The sequence below is a fragment of the Polyodon spathula genome, chromosome 21 (genome assembly GCF_017654505.1).
Source record: "Polyodon spathula isolate WHYD16114869_AA chromosome 21, ASM1765450v1, whole genome shotgun sequence".
NCBI lineage: Eukaryota > Metazoa > Chordata > Actinopteri > Acipenseriformes > Polyodontidae > Polyodon > Polyodon spathula.
This window is the reverse complement of record NC_054554.1, coordinates 6258916-6286112: the sequence shown is the minus strand read 5'-3', so window position 1 is coordinate 6286112 and position 27197 is coordinate 6258916. Positions and strand designations below refer to the sequence as shown.

Sequence of the window (27197 nt, the reverse complement as noted above, 5' to 3'; positions counted from 1 at the left end):
CTTCGAAACTCCCCATGTGAGACGGAGAAGTCACATTGTCTTATTTCACAATGGTACAGTATTACTAACACTTTACAAAGCTTAAGATCTGATTCATCATTCTCTTAAGATTCCTCTTAAGTGGCTGTTTGAATTACAGGCTTCTCTGCTTTCAATCTTGGAAACTCTCTATGTGAGAGAAGTCCAATTGTCTTGTTTCACAATGGTATTACTAAAACTTTTTACAAAGCTTACGTGGTTGTATTCTTATTTTATACATAGTATACTAGTTAATGTCAAGCGAACTATATATATGTATTCAATTCAATTTATAGCATCAACTTCATACTCTATGTACAAGGTATCAGTTGCCATTAAGCCTACTTTTGGCAATCCTTTTGCTATGACCTTAACCCTTTTGTTATGAAATAGTGTCACCATTTCAAGGCTTTGTATAAACTGTAATCAATACATACACGTTTTTCTAAGTGCATTTTTTTAGAAAAAATGAGAAATTATTTTATTTGCATGCATTTGCAACAAAGGTACTCGTTTCTTAGTAACTCTACTTTGGACAAAGACGGAGATTGGAGGTTACCTCGTAAGTGCACACCTGTGTATTACGTCACAGCCTCAGAGAGGGAGTATGGTGTGTGATGGCGAGTGGCTGCCTGAGGGGAGAAGGAGGTGTGTGGAACAGCAGGCTGTTTTCCTTTTGCAGTGCTCCTAGTAAATATCTAGTTCTGCATGCCAAAACAATAGACAATTTAATATACTGGCGCACTAAACTCTGGTAATCCGAGGGTTTATTTAAGTTATTTCTGGATTTGTGGGTTGTAAATTGCAAGAGGACTTTGGTGGAGAAGAGCAGTTTGCAGGGTGGAAGATAGACAAGCTCACAATTGCAATAGGAACATTACAATTTGCACATGCACACTGCGAGAACGAAAGAGACGAGTTGTGTGGACTGGAAGAAAACGGCGTGCTGGAAAGCAGAACAACAAAAAGGAAAACGCGATTGTCGGTCGTTTTTCAGAGATAGGGGAGGCAATGAGACTGGTTTTTAAAGCAACACGAATAGAAGAAATATAAAAATATGAGCCTGTTAATTTTGTGCTTGTGAATTCGCTGCAAGGGTTTGGATGTTGCTGCATGTGTTGAATTTGATCGAATCTACAAGTGTTCCATGTGTTTATGTGTCGTTATATACACACTTTTCGCGTTCTTTACAATAACGCAGACTGGAATGTTTGAATAAACAAACACGATTTTTACTCATAATACAAAGAAGAAGAAAAAAAAAAAATTCTGAAGGGATTACCGTACACAACGATTCAAGCGCGTTAGATGTGTTGATAGTGAATATACCGAACACCTTTGTTTTCACGGTGCGGAAACGTAGGTTTCTCGGAGGGAGAGTTACAACAGCGGCTGTTGTATGTTTCCAAACCTAAACCGCCTCAAAGTTTAATTATTTGTAAAACGACTGTTTGGGCACCTTTGACAAGGAAACCATGCGGGGTAACGTGGATGGGGAAGGGTTTGATGGCGAGGCCCCCAATACTTCAATGATTTCTGGGGCTAGTAGTCCATATCAACCGACTACCGAGCCGGTCATTCAAAGACATGGGCTGGGCGGGATGCGGTGGGACACGGAGTACCTGAAGTCAAACTTTGGCATCTTAAAAGTCATACAAGTGGTAAGTGCAATTCACGCATGCATGCAGCAGTATACTCTTAAATGATTCATTCATTTTCACTGATGCTACAAATATTTAGCATTTCACGTTCAAATTGTACTAGTTTATACATCGTGTAAATAAAAAACAAACAAACAAAAAACATGTTCTGGAATTAAACACATATTATGAAACAGATTATAAACACATTTTAAGATCACACAAAAAAAAAAAAATCAATATAAACATTCACGTGTATAGTAGATAAAATGAAATCTGTAGTGAAAGGGTTAAGTTTACACACTATTAAACACTTTTCATTTTTACAGTGTGGTTATTTTTATTTATTTATTAGTCGACTCGAAGTACGGTTACGATCAGCCCAGTTCAAAACACACACAGACAGACTATATGTTTACGTTATACTGTATTGAAGTGTTAGTGTCTACACCTGTTGTGAAATAAGTGGATACGACAGCAAATAGCAGATGTTGTCATGTGAGAATGCTAATTATTTCAGGCATATGCTGTCGCTATTAGTTCCATTAACTCCTGCATGGAGAGAAAATGTCTCCTTTCTATGTACATAAATAGTTGACTCTTGTATTAAAATTAAACGCAAACTATTTAAATGCGGTCCCCGAATAGACTGTGTAAATTATACGCACTTTAAATGCAATTCTTTTAGCATAAGCTCACAGCATGCAAATAAGCATTCATTATCCTGTCACGTTGGACACGCATGCGTTCCAGTAATGATCAGGGATCCTAGTTTTCTGCAAAACAAAAAACAAACAAAAAAATCTCCCTTAAAAAAGAACAATCCGCGTTATTCCGCGAGTAAAATAAAAGGGTAAAATGAGTCTCTTTTTCCCTGCAACATTGTAAGACACATAAGCAGCAGCTACTAGGGTAACAGTTAACACAGGAAGTAATTATTGTTCTTGTTACACTTGTTGTGTCTCTATGTTGTATTTTAGTTTATAACTTTAATTATTCTTGAACTGTAACCTTGTATTACAGTGTAACGTGGGTAAGTTGCTTTGGATAAATGTGTCTGCTAAAAAAACAAAAACGGCTACACTTTGAAATTCTAAGCAAGTTACAAGCTTACCAGTGTCATCAATAAAGCAGACAAACTTTTTACTTTAAATATTACAAATAGTTCCCTCTGTTGTAAATAAATAAAATGAAATATCATGTTATTTCAACTGCTTTTTCGGCCTCGTCTTGTTTACGTTTACGTAATATATATATATATATATATAATCTATAATATATAGATATATATATATTATATATATATATTATATATATATATATATATAATATATATATATATATATATATACATATACCATACACATATATATATATTATATAATATATATATATATAATTTTTAGCGCTTCCCATGTGTTCTACGCGAGTGTAATCTACAGCCTTACTGCATGAGGTACAACACAGCTCGTTTACCATCGACGTGAAATACGCCCTTGCCAAACTCGTTGACCCAATCTTTAGGGGTGATTTTTTTTATTGTTTTTGGCATCTTTGAACAGCTCTGAATACTGAAGTAAACGGAACTTGAATACCGGAAGCAGTTTTATTAGACCGGTATGTTTTCGTAAACTTAAAGCAATGTCGCCTGTGTTAATGTTTATACATTGCACGTGTATTGATTTGGTTATTATGAAACAAACCAAAAGAAAAAGAAAAAAAAAAAAAGTTTTGTCGCTCCCCAAGTGTAAAAACTAAAAAATCACCTGTAAATAAAAGCTTCGTTTTTCCGTGTTATTCCACAACAATGGGGTTCCTTGGATTCCTGGTAATTGTTATTTTTTAGCGGCTCTGCCGCATACTCGGTTGTGAAAATCACATTAAAAAAAAGTTCCATCGAGGACTTGCTGTTTATGACCACTCTTTGGGACTCTAATCCTTGCATTTGTTGATTCCTCAAGTCTTGACTCTGGACAGCTTCTTCACACTCATAGGAAATTGAGTTACAAATATGAAGCATCTAAGTCTAGATATCTAATAGAACCCAATATACATAGCTTTGAGTGGCTCTGTATATTATTCATGGAAACCAGTTTGTGCTTCAGAGAAAGCTCAGAGTCTCTATAGTGGCATACAGTTGGATACAATGCTGTGACAGTGGACAGTTACTGAGTTATCTGCAACACCATGCAACATGAGTTAGCTTGCAAGTAAACCCGATGCACTGTATGAAAAGACTACAGTAGACCAAGTATGGCAGTGAGCAGTGTGATGGAACCACCCAGGTATCTTTACACGAAGGAAGTGCCCCAAAAAGCAAGGCATGGTATAACTGAAGTAGGAGTGTTAGCTTTAGATCAGGGCTCTGTCTGTAAAGGTGTTTGTGATAAGGTTGGAATCAAGTTGGGGGAAGTTTAGAGATCCCAGCAATCTGGTTTCCAGCCACTTCACGAGCCATCTAGCCTATTTTGGAATTCTGACTAACATGTCTTTGTCATGCATGGCATGGGCTTGTTGTACCATTCACTTATTAGGATAAGACGCCTTGTTGCTGACATCAGTTTTAAAACTTTGAGTTTGAACACGAGAAACTCATTGTAAAGTGGTGGTTCTTTGTAAAACCCAATCACAGTGCTTTTACATGAAGAAACTGTCACACTTTATAACAACCAGCTAAGTCCCAGTAAATACAGTGGTAATTAATGAGGTAATTAGCTGTCATTTAATCTATTACACAGCTGGTTTTGAAGTATGTGAGAATTTATATGATGGTGATAAAACTAATGACTGTTAGCTCTAGAGACCATACAGCATGCACCTGGACCCTTGATGCTATAAAGTTTCTTTGTGAGTGTACCTATATATATAAATATAGCAGTACAGTATATCCTGAAAGATCTTCCATGATGACATTGTGCTTTTTTGTTTAAAGGCTAACAAAGAAGGTGGCAGGATAACAGATTTTAGAGACGGGCACCAGTATTTACACAGAGAAATTTGAATTTTTGGAGCATGGATAAACCGGCTCTGTATTTACTAAACAGCTTTCAGTTACGGTGTAAGAGAAGAGTTGACACAACTCTAACGAACATGCGGGCATGTGTATAAAATACAACAGCACTTACAGTCAGCATTCACCTTGAAGTTTAAACTTCACTTCCAATGTTTGCATTTCCTTTCTGCTATTGACATATGTATGAACATTAAGTTGTTGATAAACTCAGAGTATTTTAGTTCCAGTAAAACTAGTCACCTTGAGAGGAAATGCCCCCCCCCCCCCCACTGGTATGTCAAGGAGACTGCCATTCTTTCCTGCAGCCCCAGTACCATGTAGCTCTGTGGGGCTGATCCTGACTAATAGAATTGGCCAATATCGGTTTAATCTGCTGACTTGTGAGTGGATGTACACTGTATTGCACGTTGCAAGGATATGCACAATACATCAGAAAAGATCCTATCAACTTGACCCCAGTGAGGTCTGCTGGGTGACCTATATATATATATATATATATATACACACACACACACACATTTTTTTCTTATGAGTGTGTTTGCATTGCATATCCCAAGTTTGTTTCCAAATTAACATTGGTTTCTGGGAGTGTTTCACATCATTTACACAGTTCCTATTTTAGTTTCCTTTCATCAGCTTCAAAGCCCAATCATTTAATGCAGTTTCAGCAATGATAAATGCTGAAAGACCTTGGCATATTTTATCAAGACCCCTTGGAGCATTTTCAAGATGAGCAGATCTATTGTAATAATACCAGTTGGTTAATCTTCCTCTGAGATTTTTGTATTGGTATTGATTTTAAACCCTGCTGTGTTTCGCTAATTTAGATCAGTTCACTATACTATTAATGTAAAGACAAATTCACAAGCTTATGCTTTAATCAAGACTGCAGATGCGATTCCTGGTGTGATTGACAGCGTGTTAGCCGAGGTTAGCCTGGTCAGTATAAGCTTTAATATCAAATCAATAAAAAAAAGACAAATTAATGTGAAAGTTACTGCTAAGATAGGGTCAAGGCCCCACTGGTAGCTATTTCTGAAGGTTCCTTTGTTTGCATAGGCCACCCACAGCTTCAAACACTCAATCACTATGTGATACTGAAAGAAACCAAGTTTAAGAAAATAAACAGCATAACGATCTTCAGTGTAAACTGCCTCTTTCAATTCTTCTGAAATGACGACATGCTGCAGTTGTCCTGAGAAACAGCAGACTGACAGTGGGCAGCAGTGGCTTAGTTCTCTGGAGGTTGCCTGCTGGATTTCTTAGTGGGGGACTTTTTGGTCTTCTGTTTAATAGATTGATTCTTAAATTCACACATCATTTCCAATTGGCCCGAGAAAGAAAAGTGGAAATCCGAGGAATGCAACAGTTGCTGTAAAATATTTGTATACAAATTTGTATTTTGAAAAAGACCACTATCCCCTAGTTTACATATGTTTGCATAACAGAAACAGTCCAATCCTAATTCCCTTTTAACCCATTTTGGCCCATTGTTCTGTGTAGCTTTGACCAAATGTCTGTGAAAATGACAATAAGGAATGAGCTATGGAGTTTAGATGCTCATCTACCTCATGTAATGATTAATAAAACTATTGTTAGAAGGGGTACAGGTGCCAGTGGCTGTTATAAAAATCTACAGGGTTAATATAAATTTTGAAATTGTTCTGCTAGACACCAAGGTTTAATGCTGATACCTCTAAGAACATTTTAAAACCTAAAAGTGGAAAATGTAAATGCCAAGTTATTTGTTAGGTTAAGACTCAATTTGTCAATGGCAAATGTTTTTTAAATGAGGTTTTAATCTTGCTGGTTTGCTGACAGGAAAGCCCCTAACACTTTATCAGGAGGTACGATATTCTAGTCAAATGATAAGGGTTTTACATTTATACCACACATTTTCTAAAGCAGACTGCTCGCTTACTTTGAACCCAAATAAGCCGTTTAATCGTCATTCTGTGGTTTCTTATACAGACAAAGAAATTGTAAAAAGCTGTTTGGATGCAGATTTTAGGTGGGACACCTAAGAACAGATGTCTAGGAAAGGAAATAAAAAAAAAACCTCTTTGGGGATGCATCTGTGTCAGGTTTTTCATTAAGGAAGCTCTGTGATATACATCTCTTCACATAAATATGATCTGTTTTGAGGCAAATGTTCAACCAGTAATATAAACTATGAAACAAAGGAAGTGATTTAGTGACGTAAGTGGTACTGTATTGTTCTAGTTCAAGTTATACAGGTTTTATGTGCAAATTAATCTTTACTAGCTGTTAGTGTGGAAGAATTATTTGCATTAAATGAAGCTTGTTTTTTTTCTATTAATTATTAATTGAAATTTAATGGAAGTTGAATTTCAGCTTGAGGTTTTATTAGGAGTATAAATAAGATTCTCTGCGTAACCCCAAAAAGCATATTAAAAACCAAAACAAAACCAGAACTGCTAACTAGGTGGAAGTCCAGGATAATCATTTAAAGTATTCACTATTTACTTTCTAATGCATATAGCCATTGAGACTGAAGTAATTATTCTGTGGACATGATAGTTCAAGGATGAAACAAACACATTGACAGCCAGCATGATCCAAGTCACGTACCCTTGTGGTCTGGGTGATGGGAGCATGGGTTTCATTGAGTGACCTCTGAAAGAACGCTGTGGGCATGTTCCACATAGGGGCCTGCTGGCCACTCTGGTGACAGCGACTGAGTCATGGATAGTGAAGTCATTTTACCCAAACAATAAACACTACTTTGTTCCTTCAAGATAAACAGGAAGTGGCTGCTGAAAGGTTTTCAGCTTTTTCTTTTCTCTAAATGTTTTTTTTTTTATCAGAATGTAGCTTGGATGTCCACTGCCATTAATACACGTGTCAATCTAAAACGTTACAGTTCTAGATTTAGAGTTAACGGTTTTTGTATGCCTGGGTTCAGATCTGGCCTATGGTTGATGGTTTAAGTTAAGTATGTCTTCGGCTGTTGAAATCACGTATCACTATGCATTTCGACACAGTTGGCTAAGTCACTGTCCAGTTTAGCTTAACATCAGAGTAATGTGGCCCTTGTATGTACTGGAGGGGACAGATAGTTCAGTTCACTCGCTATTCTTTCTATATAAAGTAAAATTAGGTGCAATGGACAGATGTGGGCCTAGTTGTGTGTGCTGTCTAACTGGGGTTTCCAAGGTAACCCTGCCAGTCTTAACTGATCCAATTAAAAAAAAAAAAAAAAAAAACAAACAAAAAAAAATGATTTGAAAAGAAAATTCAGCCAAGGCATGTGACAGTTAGCCTGTAAAAGATTCAGAGGCAGGATTTAAAGTTCCTTCTGTTAAGGTAATCTAGGTCAGTTGGCACAACTCTTCTATGAACTCCTCTGGTTATTTATAATAAAGCAGATTGGATGCCTAGCCAGGTGATTGTACACTGTTCCAGTTTTGCAATAAGCAGCTGTTCTTTGCTTCACTCTCTTAGTGTCAGAACAGTTGTGTTGTAGCTCTATGAGGACCTGCATGAAGAGTACTGGTTTAGTCTCTGTTCACCTGTCATGAGGATTTAGTTCCTGAACAACACATTTGGTGGGTGGGGGATTTCAGAATTTTAACAAAGTAGAAACTAGTAATAAAAAATCAGGAGCCAGGCACACATTTGGCAATTACAAGCATGATCCGCATGGGGCTAAAAATTAGGTGTCCTCAGAGTTGGTCAAAAGTGGAGGACGGCTAGTAACCTCCCATACTTGGATTAGTTTTTATTAAGTCTGTAAATTCAAAATGAAACGCAATGTTGTGCATGACTTGTAAACAGTGAACCAGGTGTAGATAACAAATTTCGATGCACCTTTTTTTCCAAAGGCTAGAATAACCATTTTGTCCCTTGAGTGATATGTCTTTCCATACATCCCTTCAAATGCGAATCAGGCTATAGATGCACCCAGGTCACACTGATATATCAGATGTTTCAAAAGGTGTGACTCTTGTTTTATCTGTATTGTATTTGTAAATTTGTCTGGAGCTAATTTAATGACTGGGGTAAGGGGGGTAGGTGCTATAGTGGGTTAATTTACAGTTTTTTCCTTGCATCCTCTGATGGTCACAGTTAGAATCCGACTCAGGTCTCAAGTTCAGTGAGTTTGGTGGACATATGAAAACCACGACTTAGTTTGCCACCGTCTGTGCTGAGGGAATCTCAGAACTGAGTGGCAGGAGGTGGAGAGCTGTGAGGAAGTACCCTTAGATAATATTTACATGGGGTTTGTCATGCAGTTTTATCATGCTTTTCACATGATCTCACTGCATAGTAAATCATAGTTTTCCTGGGTTTGCCATATTTAATAAACTTTACCATACCTTACTTATTTACAGTGTTTACCTATGCTTTACTATGCTTTATTACATTTTACTATGCATTTACTATAAGGGTGCTCATGGCTCTTTGCTCAGCTGTAGACAGTACATTGTCCCTTACATTTCATGAGCACTAAATTAAAAATATGTATATAAAAAGAAAAATACACAGCTGTTTCCTTCAACTTGCTTAATTAAATGCATCTTGTATTACAGTGCAGTACAGTGAGCTGTAGAAAGTCCTGTATGATAGATCTGTTAATGGCCTGAAAGGTTAAAATGAATCGTTCAGTTACTTTCAGTTTACTAAGGAACATTTGTGTAGTAGGCGCTTTTTCACATAGGAAAAGCAGCCCCTGGTTTATTCTTGGTGAAGAATTTGATCCTGGTTGACTTTCCGGTGTAGAGAAAAAGTCCTGCTGATTTTAAAGGAAAAATCAGATTAGTGAACTATGGTGTGTGATGTGGGTAGATGCCTTGACTATAATTGGGATCAAGGCATGCAGTACATTAAAATGTCTTAGCTAAAGTGTCTGAATTAGTTGAAGAAGATATTCCTGTGTGTGTGTGTGCAAGCACTCGTGCAGAGCTGGTGGAAAAGGTAACCTTTTTGTTGCTCAGCACTCAGCAGGGAAACGGAGAGAGCCCAATTCTCTGCCTCTGCACAGCCTGAAACCGAGAATGCTTCAGAGCTGCTCTCCGGTGTCATGGTTACAGGTGCCTGGTGAACGCTGAGGCCTAAATTAAAGATTACAAAGAGTGCATTTCTGCTTCGGGCCTAAAAAAAAGCTTACTTTCTTGCCTTCCTAGCTGTTTAGCATTAAGCAAAAATTAAAATAATTACATCTATCTTCTTTGAATTGTGAGAGAAACGTTTTAACAGGAAAGTGGTTAAAACCGTTTTTTTAAATGTTTTTATATAGGGTACAATATATATTAAATAGATCACCTATTGACTTATGACAATGGGTTTGGAATGGAAAATGAGTCACTTATTAGGTGATGGGTCTGAACCAGCTTAGACTCGAAACAATGACAATGTGTAACAGCAAAATAGTGCCCCAGTGAATAAGGCCTTTTATATTCGGTATAGTCAGAACCCAGGGATTCCCAGGCTGCTCTCTCACTTTAGAGCAGATGGCTAAGAAGAAGGGAGTGTGTTTCATGTGTGTTGAATTACAGGCAGCTCTTACACCTTGGAATGAATGGGACTTGGGCAGCTGTGACATGTAATCATTGCTTATCCAATTACAAACAAGTTCACCATTTTTCCTTTCCCTGCCAGCAGAACACCTGTTCTGCCTGGTGTCTCTGACGGACTCTGACGGACAGCAAGTGGTGAAAGGCAACTACTTTCTCCTGGCTGATGTGACTCTTGCACCTCATGTTCGGCTAGTCTAGAAACAACACTAATGAATGTTAGATTGCCTGATGTTGAAAACTTGGCTGCTTTGTTTGTCTAGGCTTAGTCATTGGTGAGCCCCAGAAACATCACTCAGTAGCAGCTATGCATCCTGTTACACCAGGCACTCGCAAAGCCATTTGCGTGTGTGTGTGTGTGTGTGTGTGTGTGTGTGTTAAGTGTACAAGTACAGATTTGTCTCCTTAAATGTTACAACACGTGGGGCACACAGTAGTAAGAAATATTATCCAATAAATGTATGATTTAAAAAAATATATATATATATATATATATTATATATATATATAAATATTATAGAAAATAAACTTATTCACTACTGAGTGTAGCCACAGTGAGTAACAAGCCCTGGGGTGGTACAGCCATACAGAATTATAGCTTGCATACTGTAGCACGCGCCTAGCCAAGCTGAAGCTATTGGTCCTGGTTTACCGGGTATTGTTTTTTGAGGGTCAGATGACCTTGAAAGCATGAAGGGAACCATACCTGCATTCCAAAGTAATATAAAGCACACATTAAGATTTAGATTTATTCATACACTCCAGCCAACATTGTTATAAAACATATTTTTTTGATTCTGGTTAATAAATAATAATAGTGGAATTTCAAACCTCTTTTAACCAGTGCAAAATGAATGCTGATATTGTACATTACCGGTATGAATGAATAATGTAATTGTACATTAGAAATATCATTGAATACTGGCATCCTACATTACCAGTATCAATGAATACTGGCATCCTACATTAGCAATATCAATGAATACTGGTATCGAACATTACCAGTATTAATGTTCGTGTTGAGATGACTTTTGAGCCTCTTGTTTATTTCATGGCTGAAATCAGCTTTGCGCTTGTGGACAGTGGAAATAGAAAATCTCCCTTATTTTATTTCATTGTAAATGTTTCCCATTTGAAATGGAATAGCTTATTTCCAGTGGGATGGGAGCCCCGTTTCTGTCAAGTCTTCTAGTACAATTAATTGAAACATTAGGTGGACATGAAGTTGCTTGCCCCTAGGTTATACAAAAGTAATTGATTCTTGAAAGTCCTTTATTCAATGGACCTCAGACCTTGTGATCGAACTACATAAGGACCCCACACTCAACCCCATGACCCTTTGCAAACTGCAGATGCCCACAGATTGGTTAGCATCCTTACAGGGTAAATACTTGGCTTGTATAGTAAAGTTCAGAATGTGAATAAAAGCAACAGTTTATTGGATTATACACATATGCTAGGCAAACTGTCTATAGGAAAGAAAGGAAGGACAGTATAAAATGATGAAATGGCAGTTATGGAGTGTGACAGATAGACAAAGATTAAAGACTATTAGGTTTTTGTACACAGTACACTGTATTATCATAAACCTTATATGATAAATGTCTTAATTGTATATTGTTCAGTGTGTGTGTGTGTATGTATATATATATATATATATATATATATACATACAGTGGCTTGCGAAAGTATTGACCCCCCTTGGCATTTTTCCTATTTTGTTGCCTTACAAGCTGGAATTGAAATGGATTTTTTGGGGGTTTGTATCATTTGATTTACACAACATGCCTACCACTTTGAAGATGCAAAATATTTTTTATTGTGAAAAAATTAAGAAATAAGACAAAAAAACTGAAAACTTGAGCGTGCATAAGTATTCACCCCCCCAAAGTCAATACTTTGTAAAGCCACGTTTTGCAGCAATTTCAGCTGCAAGTCTCTTGGGGTATGTATCTATAAGCTTGGCACCTCCGTCCCAGTCTCAAATCTCTGGAAGACTGAAACAGGTTTCCCTCAAGAATTTCCCTGTATTTAGAGCCATCCATCATTCCTTCAATTCTGACCAGTTTCCCAGTCCCTGCCGATGAAAAACATCCCCACAGCATGATGCTGCCACCACCATGCTTCACTGTGGGGATGGTGTTCTCGGGGTGATGAGAGGTGTTGGGTTTGCGCCAGACATAGCGTTTTCCTTGATGGCCAAAAAGCTCAATTTTAGTCTCATCTGACCAGAGTACCTTCTTCCATATGTTTGGGGAGTCTCCCACATGCCTTTTGGCGAACACCGAATGTGTTTACTTATTTTTTTCTTTAAGCAATGGTTTTTTTCTGGTCACACTTCCGTAAAGCCCAGCTCTGTGGAGTGTATGGCTTAAAGTGGTCCTATGGACAGATGCTCCTTTGCAGCTCCTTCAGGGTTATCTTTGGTCTCTTTGTTGCCTCTCTGATTAATGCCCTCCTTGCCTGGTCCGTGAGTTTTGGTGGGCGGCTCTCTCTTGCCAGGTTTGTTGTGGTGCCATATTCTTTCCATTTTTTAATAATGGCTTTAATGGTACTCCGTGGGATGTTCAAAGTTTCGGATATTTTTTTATAACCCAACCCTGAACTGTACTTCTCCACAACTTTGTCCCTGACCTGTTTGGAGAGCTCCTTGGTCTTCATGGTGCCGCTTGCTTGGTGGTGCCCCTTGCTTAGTGGTGTTGCAGACTCTGGGGCCTTTCAGAACAGGTGTATATATACTGAGATCATGTGACACTTAGATTGCACACAGGTGGACTTTATTTAACAAATTATGTGACTTCTGAAGGTAACTGGTTGCACCAGATCTTATTTAGAGGCTTAATACCAAAGGGGGTGAATACATATGCATGCACCACTTTTCCGTTATTTATTTCACTTCACCAATTTGGACTATTTTGTGTATGTCCATTACATGAAATCCAAATAAAAATTCATTTTAATTCCAGGTTGTAAGGCAACAAAATAGGAAAAATGCCAAGGGGGGTCAATACTTTTGCAAGCCACTGTATATAATGTGTGTGTGAAGCATTTCACTTGTTCATTTGCCCTTTTTAAGCCGCTAAAACAAAACCTAACTCCCACATGGAGTACTAAACTATAATATATATGATTTTATTTTTTTCTAAAAAAAAAAAAAAAAAAAAACTCTGTTACACACGAACACACAAACACAAAGGTTTCACACAGTACCTTTTTTTTTCCAGGAGCCAGGCAGGCAGGCAGATTTTCATACCCTGACAGCCTCTTGCCTTCACACAGATTGCCCACTGCAAACATTTGGTTCCTGTTCTGTACCTGCCTGCTAATTACAGGTGGGTGACACCCATGAAATTAGATCAAATAATTACACCTGTGGCTGTGCAAACACTGCCACACACCTGCATTTACATTAGAAATTAACCCTATCCCTGCCAACCACCAGCAATTTTTTTCAGGCAGAGATTTGCCCTGCTACAATTATTATATACAGAGTGATTAGAAAGTAAGTTGACCACATCAACACACCATGATTTGATGTGGTAAACTTACTTTCTAATCACCCTCTATCTATCTATCTATCTATATATACAGGATGGTTAGAAAGTAAGTTTACCACATCAAATCATGGTGCATTGATGTAGTAAACTTACTTCCTAATCACTCTGTACGTAATAAACTTCCCTACCACAACTATTGGTCCAGACAAGTAGCTTTTAATATTTTAATATGTTGCACATGAGCGCTGTGATGCAGCCAAATTAAAGTGGATGAGCTGTGTAATTCCCTGGGGATGCATGCAGTCAGTTAGCACTGTCACTGCCCATGCTTGAGTTTCCAGCCTCTTTTTCACAGAGCTAAAATTGATTTTCCAGACCTCAATCCAAAAGGAAGAATCTCCTGAGAAAAAATATATAAATGCTGTTGCACAATATGAAGCCAACAGCAGTGCACACTAAACTGAAATTCTCTCTGGTTGTGCTTGTCACAGTTTGGCAACAGTAACTCGTTCTGCACATGTAGGCTCCATAGGCACAATTTTAAAACCAGTGAAAGTACAAGCAGGCATTTTTGGAGATTAATAAAACTAGCAGTTAATAGTTTTATGCAGTAAAAATATCGCCTCAATCCAAAAAAATTTTTTTTTAAAAATTGAGTGCTAAGTTTGTACTGAATTTGAACCCAGGTTCCAGACGAAAAGGGCCAGAGTGCCACTGTGTTTTCTTATCCAGCTATTTAATTGGAACATAAATCCTTAAATCTGTTTGATTCAACACCTTACAGCAGACCTAATTGTGTTAGTCCTACTGGGTTATTAGTGTGATACAGTGGTAGGGGGCTGCCAGAATTAGCATTATATCGCTTACCTGGATCTACAGGTCTCAGTTAAAAGAGAAACACATTTGCATTTCCAGTTGATGTTGCTATGGGGAATGTCCTTAGCTGAGCTTTTCAACCCTTAAATAATCTAAAAAGCCCCTTTTGATGTCACCTAGCAAATTGAATTTGCATTGCTGAACAGTCTTCGACATCTTTATTGCTCTGCTAATTTCATTTTGCTCCAACAATGTATGGCTATTTTTATACTGTAACTACACACAAAAAAGGAAGCTGTTATGACTAGTCAATATCTATATTTATAAAAAAAAAAAAAAAAAAATCAGAAGTTGGAAACTTCTTTAAAATGTTTTTTTTTAAAGCAAGTGCAAAGTTTCCCCATTTTTTCTGAATTGGATAAAGAAACTTTAGCATCATAAAAATAGCAGGAAAATGCTGCACAATAATTTAGTTGCACCTAGATGCAACTGACTGTGAATTTTATAACATTAATGTATTTTTGCATGTGTTTCAAGATTTCAGGGGTATATAATATCTAGAGCAGTGGCTCTTAAACTGGTGTTTGGGACCCCCTGGGAGGTTATGGGAAGGTGTCAGGGGTTCTCAAAACGACCACATCAAATATTCGAGTCGGTTACTTGTATAGGATTAGTAAAGTATTAATTTTGTTTTAAAATCTAGATTTAGACATTTCTGTCATTCACTACAAAATACAATATTTCACAAAGGAAGTCCAGACCAAAGTTCATTTTTCCAAACTGCAAACAGTTATTAATCAAAATGTATCATTTTATACCATCCATAAAAAAAAAAAAAAAAAAAAAAAAAAGGTTAATATACCATCTGCCTGACAGGACAATGTGCCAAATATTGAGAGGCTGTGTGCTAATTCATTGTCAGAGCTGTGAACAAATGGTAGCATCTGGTATAGGTAAATGTTGAAAAAAATGTAATTCAAACAAGACAGGGGGAACTAGATATTCCATATGTCCTGTGATTCCTCGCCAGCCGTGGTGTCTCCCCATGATGCCTCAGCCAGTGTGGCACTCTGGCTGTCACGTTTGCCATGCATTGACTATCAACAATCCTGCCTAAGAGGGGATGCTTTACAGTGTTTTCATATCACGCCGCTCGTTATTTTAACAGCACAGCTTTGGAACACTGCTTTCACTCTCTGCAGCTCTTTCTTTTGTTTTTTCGGTTCACCAGTTCTCACCATGCATTACAGACTTGGGATGATGTTCTTTATAGACAGCCGTTTTCCTTTAGCGGTGGGGTTAGACTTGGGTGAAGGGAGCTTCAGCTTTCTAAAATGTATTAAGGGCGGGAGAGGTCTGGTGTTGGAAGACCAACAAATAGCGTATTGGTTGTTTAGGTGCTTGAGGTCTCAAAGCCCAACCTGGAGAACATAAAATACACTGACTTGGCAGAATAATCTGAAATCTATCCCAGTTTGAAGGTTAATTTATTCAGTTACTGTACAACTAAATTCCCTTTGCCCCATATCCAGACCTGAGGCGAAGGGCTGTTTTCTCTGCAATATTTATTTATTTTTTAAACTAAGATCAGATTTCTTCTTGGGCATGGGGGAACATAACACAGCTCACCTTCCGAAACTGGCAGGCTTGCCTGGACCAATTTGTTTGAAATGCTTTTGCATTTTATTTTAATATTTTTTGCGAAATGGTGAAAGAAAACTGTGAGAATAAAAATGTTAATAGCACACAACAAAGGCATTGGGTATTCAGTTATTTGCTGATCCCTGTCTTCCACATGGAGCTTAATTTACTATGCTGAAATAAAGAAACATTGCACTTTTGAGCTGCCAGCATCTTCTGTCGTTGTTTAAGTTTTTTCAATCCAGAATCAAACAAGAATAACATGTCAAAAGATTAACGGGGGTTGGGGGGAGTGTTAGAAACAGACTTTTGTAACTAAGGGATTAGAACTAAACAATATTAAATGTGAATATTCTCTTGCAGATTTAGCAGGAGCCTGGTTACCAAGATTGATGGCTCTTTGTCATTTTAGTATCAGGATGCAGATGAACTGGAATTCGTCAGCCATGTCGTTTTATAATGTAGTCTGCACGGGGGAAGGCAGCAGCAGGGCTGGTAGGTGACGTAATCACATACAGAGACATACGCCCGATATACGCTCCTTGCAAAGGAGCAGGCTCTTTTGTACATCGTTGTCGGCGCTATGCTTCAGTGCGAGAGGTCCCGGGTTCACACCCGCCCTCCGCCTGTGTGTGGATTGCCTCTCCCTGTGTGATGTGCCTGCCTGCATTAACCTAGAATGCTACAATATCTAAAGCATTAAGTTGCATGAAGGCTAATGCACTACTTCTTCTTCCTACAGGTTTTGGCATTGATTGCCTTTATTTGCATAGAGACCATCATGGAGTGCTCTCCTTGTGGAGGGCTGTACTTCTTTGAGTTTGTCAGCTGCAGTGCCTTTGTCATCACCGGAGCGTTACTGCTGGTCTTCAGTCTCAACCTGCACACTAAAGTACCCCAGATCAACTGGAGCCTCACAGTAAGATATATGCATTATTTATTTAACCAGGGAATGGCTGCACTGTCCTCATCTCATTGCCAGTCCTCCCAAGTCGTAAGCTTTTTCAAGGGGAAATCCTCGTCTCGCTGTGATAAATTATGTTTTTTTTTTTTTTTAGGAATGTTAATCCATTTTGCAGAAATACCATTAAGGTGACAGCGTTTGACAAAACAAGCCAGTTTGGGGATAATTTTTTCTAATATTATCACAATACTATATTTTAAGCAAATAGACATTTCAAAGCATTTGCAAGTAGAAAAGAAATGACTTTATTGTGTTAGAACAATTACTGTCTTTTAATTTACATTTTCCCCCAAAGTCCTGACCCATGATTGCGATCTTTTATTTTTTAAATTTTTTTTTTATAAACTGTGCTGTGAAGGGCACAGAATAAACACTTTCTGTTTCCTTTTCCTGTCCATAGAGCACATTTTAAATGAAGTTGACATGGTTCATTTAAATAATCAAATTTTTAGCCTGTGGTTGGTCTGAAGTTTGCATAAACACTGACGCCTAGTTCCTGTACAAATATATATTGCTGCTGCTTGTTTAAGCTGCCTTTAGCTGGCCCAGAGGGCTAAGTATAACTCTGCATTTGGTCTGGGATGGAATGCTGTGTCTAGGCAGCTCATTTTAAGACTTTTTTGATTATTGTGTTTATGTCTTTGGATTCAGTCTGCTGGATGAAGGACAAAGACTGTGTCAGCATCACGGCTGCCCACATTGAATAGATGACGCAACTCGGAGCACTTACTTATTTTTATTGAACCATTACTTTGGACACATCAGGATTTGGTATGGACTGGGACCGTCTTGGTAAACCTGTGTATAATTTGGTAACTCCCAATATGGAAGGTTTTGCACAATTGAAGGGGAAGAGCTTACATGCAATATGGATATTGGATCTTTTGTGCCAGTTGTAAATAAAAATATATTTTCTTGAAAAGCCCTGTCTCAAGTTGAAAATGGTTCAGTCCAGGACACTGTGCTAGAATTCCTTTCCCTTATTAAGTTGTGTTTAAATGAAATATTCCAGTTTATGGGATATGTAAAGTTTCAAAAAAGGGAGTTACATATGCACTGCCTGGCCACATGCACTAATAATAGTTTGGGCCACGTGTTCCTTGATCACAACCTTGACATGATGTGGCAGAGATTCCAAGATGCTGGATTGGTGCAGAGAGGTAGGCAATCTTGTTGACAAATGTGTTGGTTTGAAATCTGCCACGGAAGGTGCTTGTCATGCTCCTCAAAACCATTGGCGCACAGTTTTTGCACAGTTGATGTGTGTGTTACCTTGGAAATTACATTAGGGAAGAAGTGCAGAATTGCTAGGTGGACTTGATCCGCAACCATGGATCAATGTACAACTGAGGACAAGACGGCATTCCAGCTGTATCCCTCCTAACCACTCTAACAGATGTGAATTTCTGCCACTGCCGCCTGTCCTGCTGTAATGAGATGAGCAGGCTGAGGGCTGCACAGCAGCTGAATCACATGGTGTTTGTGCCATTATTTCATTTACACTGTAATAAGTATTTATCAGTGTTGTTTAATCACTCTCCCGCAAACAATTAACAAGGTGCTAATTAACTGTTTCGCAAGCACCATATGCAAATTCATCTTTTTTTTTAATCCCTGTGCTAAATATCAGAATTGAATTAGAGTTCAAGTTCTTTAAAATAATAGTGTACTGTGCTGCTTTTTTTTTTTTTTGCAAAACAGCAATTCCATTCAGATGAGAAATAATGGCAATTTGGTTATGTAAATACTAGGTTGTTTTGATTTTTTTCAAGTGCTCTTTGGCTATTTGTGTAAAGTATTAGCAGATGCTGAAATGTTTTGTTTGTAATGCAACTGCAGAACAGAGTTTTTTTTAATTTACTGGACTTCAAATGACTTTTTATGGCAAATGTGGATTCATCTCCATATTGAGACCCCTTTGTTTTATATAGACAACAATGGGTCTTTAACCTAAACAAATGTTCCAGGGAAAGCATTCAGGAACCATAGAATGCTTATATCTAATATCTAATAATAATAATAATAATAATAATAATCATCTTTAGTTTATATAGCGCAATTCATTTGACACCTCTCAAAGTGCTTTACAGTCCAATAATAATAATAATAATACATAATTAAAAATAATCACAACAGGCTATAGATGTTAAAAAGTAAAAAAGTACTGTGCAAACTCATAAAATCCAGTTCCTTACACAGGCTGAAAACAGTGTTTTTAGGTGTCTTTTAAAAATACCCACATTCTTTGAATCCTTATCTGTGGAAGAGCATTCCATAACTTAGGTGCATAGCAACAGAAAGCCCTATCTCCCATAGACCGGAGCCTGGTTTTTGGGATTCTTAAGAGCCCAACATCAGCAGATCACACAGGAGTCTGTTCAATTAACATATCGGGGATGTAAATTGGTGTCAAACCATTCAAGGCGTTATATGTTAAGAGTAATATTTTAAAATCAATCCTGAACTTAACCGCTAGCAGGGATGCCAAAACAGGTGTTATATGTTGAAATGATTTAGATCTAGTTAAAACTTGAGCAGCCAAGTTCTGAACATACTGTAGCCTATTCAGAGCATGTTTTGAGGCATCAGCAAGCAAGGCATTGCCGAAATCAAGTCAAGAGGAGACAAAGCCACGCAAAAGGAAACCGTTTCATTAGAGTGCTCTTTCTGTAACATATAGTGTTGTAACTATATTATTTTACAAAGACTATATTTCATATTAACAGCAGTGAGAGGGTGGGATATCATGAGAGGCATGGGCTATGACTTATGACTGCAATCACATGATAGTCATGCCTTATTGTGTGTTGCTTATTAGACTTCAGTTAGGTTAGAGGGCAGTCATTAATTCATAATTGCCTACAGCCAGAGACCACACGTTGATCCATAAAGCATTTGTTTTGGTTAAAGACTGAAAGCTCCAGCAGTACTATTACATTCTAGCTCTGATAGCTTTGCTATGACTTATACAAGTTTACTGTGGAATATCATATTAAAAGCATAGAACAGCAAAGAGACAGCATTCAAATAAAAAAATAAAAAACAGCATAAGCATGGAAACTGCAAATTGGTCATGCAAATGTACCACAGTAAACTTCTATAAGGATAAACACAACTAACCTGAGCTGCCTGAGTTAAGTACATTTGTAATGAAATTACAGATTACCATGTGTTTCATATCAGTACAGTGCTCTGCTATACAGAGGAACCTGTTAAGTATACCGCTTCATAATGGTGGGGGATAAAGCAAGGACCAGCAAAGATTCTGTTCAGCACCCCATAACACCACAGAAACACCCTTGGATATGAATCTATCTCGGAGCATTATCACTTGTGAGTGTTGTGATTTAGTGTATTAGGCAAACCCGTCTAATCTAGATTATTGTTGTTGTTTACTCATTTAGCATGTGCTTTTACCCAAAGCGGCTTACAGAGATTAGGGGGTGAACTATGCATTGCAACTGCTGCAGAGTCACTTACAGTAGGACCTTGGTTTTACGTCTGAAGGACAGAGCAGAGGTAGGTTAAGTGAATTACTCGGGGACACACACAGTGGCTGAGGGGGGATTAGAATCAGGGTCCTCCTGATATCACGCCCTTTTCTCTAACCACTGGACCACCAAGAGTCAGCTCAGAGAAACTCCCCCAAATCTTTGAACTGGCCTCCAGAGTTGTAAGTCATGTGCATGAACTAACAATGCCACCTAACCCTCTAATTCCATGGAGGGAAATAAAATGTCAACTGCATAGCAGTTTGATCCATCCAGGGTTTTACTGTGAGCTTAATTAGACACACCTGAGGTTGTTATTAGTTACACAAGTGGCTCCATGCCTTTTTTAAAACATTAATTTTTTTTTGTCCCTAAACATACCTTTTATGTATACAGAAAGTTTGTTATTTTTTGTCTGGTATTCTTATTTTAAATTCTGTTTAAACCCCCCCAGTGGAGTACCTCATATACTCAAGTTACCAGGGTCGCAAAGCATCAGTGTCTTTCATTTCAAATTCTTTATGACTGTAACCAGTTCTCCCCCAGCTGCTTTAAATTGAGACAGAATTCAGTTATTCTAAAAGGAGGCTTGTGTGGGGTGCAACGATTGCAGATTGAAGATTGTGGCTGCAGACCTTTAAATAACCTGTTGGTAATTTAGGTGTCGCCAATAGGTTTCACAGTGCCCCAGAGTCTGGCTCACAAAGCTGCATGCAGGTTTATCCACTTGGCACAAGTTTGATTTGGCAGAGCAGCTCCTGCAAAAAAAAAAAAAAAAAAAAAGCTTGTCAGCTACAAGCTTGGCTCAACAGTTTGTCAAGTCAATTAAAAATAAATAAATAAATAAATAAATATTTGTCTCATGGTATATGTGTGAGTATTATTTTAAGTGTGTCAATACTACATCACAGTTTCGGTTTAAATATAATGTGTGTGTGTGTGTGTGTTGTGTGCTATAATTTGTGTTTGTTATTGTACCTATTAACCTTCAAATACTTAACTTGAGGTGCTTCAAAGTTATTCACGGTGTAATTCTAAAATAAACACAAACATTTGAGTCTGAGGGCTTGACTCATTGTTTGTGTTCATAGGAAAGTTCCCTGCCTCTCTTACACGTGGTTCACTTCATCTCTCTCTCTCTCTCTCTGTGCCCTCCAGTCTCACCTAGCTTCCACCTAGTCTGGTTCCTAAACGAAAGTGAATGAAAAATTGAATTTTATGGAATTGTTACCTCTGCATAGAGACAACATTCCTTTAGAAGAGTTAAACAGCGTAAATACAAATACATAGAGTAAAGGTAATACTGTAGAGTAATATGGGATTTGAGAATAGTGATGCAGTCAATAATGAATTACTCTTTTATCGTTCAATATAATAAACCATAGTCCATTTGATGTGTTCCTTCCATGTGAAGTTGTGTGGCTCATTGAAAGGTATTAGGTTTCTTAGTATTTCACGGTTTACACTGTGGCTGATATTATGTAGGGTATATCTTTGGAACTACCTGTCCAGTTTTTACCCTTAAAAAGATTACCATAATAAAAGCATGGTAAAGCATTGGTAAGCACAGTATAGACCAGCAAGGTATGGGAAAGTATATTAAACACGGTAAATGCACGTATAACCATGCAAAAATACAGGCAATAATACCTTGGTAAAAAAAAAAAAAGGGTAGTTAATTTTAGCAGAGAACTGTAATGTGCAATTTCTCATTGGCAATAGAATGATGTGAGTTAAATACTGTCACTGTTTGTGTCCGTAGGATCTGGTGAACACTGGAGTCAGTACCTTTTTCTTCTTCCTGGCATCGATAGTGCTGGCAGCTCTGAACCATCGTACAGGTGCTGAGATTGCTGCAGTGGTAAGACTCCACCCCCCCCCTCCTGATTAATGACCCTGTACCTGGTCCTTTTAGGAAAGCAGTCGTTAAAATCGCTGACCTTGCAGTAAGTCTCACAGTTAATTCACTCCAAAGCTTTGGAATGTTCTGTTCAAGTTCTTTCATACAACAAGCGCAGCTCTCTTGAAAAATACCCAGAACTGCTTGAAGCACTCTAAAAGAAACAGCTCTCGAAATTCTCCATTACTGATTGATCATTGCTTGTCAGACGCCTTTATTTTTGCACGAGGAGGAAATGTAATTAGCCAGTGCATCATCTGAGCAGTCCTGAGATACAGAAGGTATGTTTTTTTTTAAAGGTGCGACAATTTGTTATGATCTTAATTAGTTAAGCTTATGCTTACCAAAAAAAAAAAAAAAAAACACTATTAAAAACAACATGTGGTACATCTTTATTTACAGCTAATCTTTATAAATGAAATCACTTCAAAATGACTTACAGATATAACACTGGGATAAGAATTCCTTTTCTCAAGGGCATATTCTGCCCTCTTGTGACAGAACAGCTGTACTGCAGTGTACAAGGTGCAAGGTTGGATTGGAGATGAGGTCATTTTCTTCTACAGGGGAACAAACTTTTTTTTCCCAGTGTAACATTCAAATATTTTCTCAAATCAGTTTAAGAGTAAGAAGATTAATTATCACAAACAAAAACATGGGTTTAAACTAATATCCTTTAAATTCTGAAAGGTTTTATAACTTGTCAGATCTAGGTGTTATGGAATGACACATCTATTGTGAAGTAATTCAGAACATCTATTTGATCTGCAACATATCATTTCAACATACCATGGTATATCTTAATCCAGAATTTGAGTCATTTTCTTAATGTTACTTTGGACAGACATTTGATCACTCATCTGGCACTGCTATAGCAGAGAATTTTACATTTTGAACACACATTATAAATATTGATTACTTGTTCCATTAGTTGATTACCCCTAAGGGGGACAAAACTTGCATTGCCACTTCTTCCAGTATATATTGAGCCCAGTGTTAATCTTTAGGAGATTGATGTATGATGTTGATTAGAAAAGGGAGGAAAAAACATCCTGGGTGTGAATTACCATGACACTTTATCGAACAGTAAGTACAGCTTCACTAATGTTCTTTATTTAGCATTGTCAGCGGTTCTACTGAGTCGTGTTTGATGCACTGTGTTCTCAAGAGGAAATACAAATTAAACGGTCAGGGGTTCCTGTTTGCTTTAAGTCAAAGGGCTTCTAAAGGATTCCTTGTGGCTGAGGTCATGGACTCTGTGTGGGGATGTAGTGCTGTAGGTTTCTGTTGGATGTGATTGTTGTTTGTAGCCCAGATTCTCTGAATTTGAGTTTATTGTTGTAACACCCCCTTATCTTTGTCTAGCTCAATCTTTTCAGTACATCTAAACCTTGGCGTCTGACTGTAATAACACCAGTGTCTCCCCTTCTTGCTAGGTATTTGGTTTCCTGGTTACTGCAGTCTATGCTTTCAACACATTCCTGGCTGTGAAGAAGTGGCGGCAAAGTGGTCAGCGACCGAGCACTGTGCAGACCAGCGACTACACGCGCGCCCGGACAGAGTCGCGAGGGGAGGTGGAACCCCGGCCAGAGCTCCAGCGTCTCGAAGCATGAGTGTTAACAACCACCTTCAGCACCTCACTCCATAGTTCTCTCTTGTGTCAGAAGCTAGAACTAAGCCACACACCTACCAGGAACCACAAGTTTCCATTACGGTCGAACAAAATTAAATGTATGTTTCTTTCCTTAGTACAAACCCTAGAAAATCAATCCCATTTGTTTTGTTTTTGCATGGTATTTGTTTCTCCTAAACACTACTTGCTATGTGTCTTTGTGTGCAATTCACACTGGGAGACCCTTGCCTTTAAGAATTCAGTACGCATGCTTTTTTATGACTAAAATAAAAGCCTTTGCTGAGTCTGTTTTACAGCTCATGCTATCAAGAAAGATGTCTAACCTTATTTATTAAATAATGTTTTTATGCGTTATGCCTGAATTCATGGGAGACAAGGTGTTAATGTATTGTTGCCTGGATACTGCGAACAGTCAAGGTTGCCAGCCACTACAGGACAGTGTTAGGCAGTAACATGTTTTTAATTAAGTAATACAAATTCTACAGAAGCTGCTGTAGTGACACAGAAAATGAGAGATTTTGTAGTTGCAGTGAAAATGCTCTGAAGGGACCATCTCACAGTACTTCCTTTCTGTTAGTTTTTAAAATGGATTTCTAAATATGAAGGACTTTTTAAGGACCTGTTGGTTAGTGAAGATTTTAATAACTCAAACTCTAAGTTGTATTTACTATAGTGCAGTTAGGTGTATTTTTAAAATCTGCAGTACTTTCCAGTGCACACATAACTGTGCTCCAAATATAATAGGTTTTGAGGCATTATGTAATATAACCCTTTAAACATTAACATTAAGGCTTTCTTCGTTTTTTTTTTGTTTTTTTTTAACAAAATGGTGACAATAGTTTTCCACCAGCCTTTACATAGTTTTATAAGGACTTTATATGATGGCCTTTACATTGGTTGTGCTAATGATTTTACATTGAACTTTTCTGGCTTTTGAAGGTTTTTTAACAACTTGCTGTCACCAAAACCATGTTGTAGAAAATATCGATAGTGTGTTGTGTTCTTTTCCTCGTTTCCCTGTGATAGTGTGTGCTTTGGATGCAATGATTGTTAGTGGTAGTAGTTGGTGTAGTTTGGTTGAGAATGAGTCAGTTTTCTTTTGTTTCCCTGTGATACAGTGTGTGCTTTGGACGCAATGCGTATTTGTATATATTGATTCTGTTAAGGCTGCAGGAATCTACAGTAAATTAGTTGCAGTGTCATTGTATTTATTGGTCTGCGTATTCTTAATCATTGAAATTATTTTAGTCCAAAATCTGTTTGAAGGATTTCAAAAAACGTTTCTTGCTTCACGTAGGGTACCTTGCATTTCAGTTTCGAAGCACTGTGGATGTTGGTACCAGATCCAGTTCATGAATCAATGTAACCATGTTTCTAGGTATTTTGATGTAGTTCTCTGTTTACTTAAAACACCATCAGTTTTTTTTTTTTTTTTTTTTTGTAATCATCAGTATTTTAAATCTATTTATTTCTTTTTGTTTTTATTAAATTATATTGCATTGAATATACAACAAACAAAATTTTTTCAGAAGTAGCTTTGCCTGTGTTGAGTGGTTTAATAATGTTAAGCAGTTATGTGTCATTGGCCAATGGAACTGCAAAACTAGAAGTAAACAACTTGTATGATAGAGCCCTTGAATTAGAGTAGTTTATTTTAAGTTTTGCAATGTTAATGGTAAGGTGATGGACTAAATACACACACACACACACACACACACACACACACACACACACACACACACACACACACACACACACACACACACACACACACACACACACACACACACACACACACCACACACACACACACCACACCTGCTTGAAGTTCATTGAACACTCCTGTAGGATGTTGTGTATTGAACATTATGAACGTAACCTGTTGTACACCTGGTCATTGTTATTGCCTGCTTTTTGTTCAACCCTGTACAGGCTACTATTTTATATTGGTGCATTTGATAAGCTATCTTTACTAGCTTATTTGTACTATGGTGGACAGAGGAACCAACCAAGACCTTGATCTTGCTATAGTGTCTGCTGCCAATTTATGAATAGGGCAGCTATTGGAAGAAAATGTGATTCCATTCACTACCACAAGGAGGAGCTGTTCAATAGTTGTATGCAGTGTGTACTGTGTAATACACAGGTATTTATCTAAATAGCATTTTTATCCTTGGCATTAAAATGTTAAACTGTACCATGTCTACACACAGTCTCCTATCTTTTTTTTCACTTCATTTTTTCATTAAAATATACTTCTATCACTTTTCAGCCAGTTTTGTATGGACGAGGCTACAGCTTGTTTTAGAATTTTGTAAAGTTTACATAGAAAAGCTTTCATTGTGCTGTCTTTTCCATGTAATTCTGTGGCATGAGGTTGCTATGGCAGAGAACTGTACATTTCCGCAGTGCTTGTTCAGGGTGTAGAGACATGGGCATAACAACTTGCCAAATAGATTGTTTTTCATGTACATTAGTTCCAGTATAATGTGGGAATGTTTCTCTCATAGTGAATTTCAGTCTGAACCTTTTCTTTCTCCGAAACAGTGCTGATATCTGGATTTTTGTATTTATAGAAGTTTTAATGTTACTGATCACTGGTTACATTTCCTTTGTTTGTGATGCTTCATTGTCTTTCAATAAATGTATCCTTGTCCCAGTGTTGTATTCTGCAGAATCGTTTATCAGTTGCTTTCACAGCAGCATGGATAGACTGGGTAAGTAGCCAGCTTAGTACACAGATGTTTTGCAAACTGGCAAAACAACATTGATACAGTGTTGCTTTTATTTATCATATGCATGATTTTAGTTTAAAAGTTACACTTGGGTTTATTTTTTTAAAATCTGGACTTACGCATCTCCAAAGTTACTATTTAAAGTGCTGGAGTGTCGCTTTACCTTAAGGATATTTTAACCAATAAAACACAACTGGAAGGTTCCAGTAAGCATCAAAATGCAGCAGTCTGGATCTTTCCACTAGTTTTTTCAATATATCCATTAATTACATTTTCAATCCATTAACTACATTTTCAACCTCCTGCCACAGC

General features: G+C 37.6%; 1 protein-coding gene across 1 annotated transcript; it reads left to right on the top strand.

The window, feature by feature from the left end:
* The first annotated feature begins 638 nt into the window (after positions 1-638).
* On the top strand, positions 639-26804 carry LOC121296328 (CKLF-like MARVEL transmembrane domain-containing protein 4). Its single transcript, XM_041221752.1, has 4 exons — positions 639-1679; positions 16905-17081; positions 22380-22478; positions 23954-26804. Exons 1-4 carry the CDS (start codon positions 1494-1496, stop codon positions 24128-24130), a joined length of 639 nt encoding a protein of 212 aa, XP_041077686.1. The 5' UTR covers positions 639-1493; the 3' UTR covers positions 24131-26804.
* Positions 26805-27197: the final 393 nt, after the last annotated feature.

Coding starts and splice junctions, on each gene's coding strand:
- LOC121296328 (XM_041221752.1), top strand. CDS start 1,494: ATGCGGGGTAACGTGGATGGGGAAGGGTTTGATGGCGAGGCCCCCAAT. Junction 1,680..16,904: donor TCTTAAAAGTCATACAAGTG/GTAAGTGCAATT, acceptor TTCTTCCTACAG/GTTTTGGCATTGATTGCCTT. Junction 22,479..23,953: donor GTGCTGAGATTGCTGCAGTG/GTAAGACTCCAC, acceptor CCTTCTTGCTAG/GTATTTGGTTTCCTGGTTAC.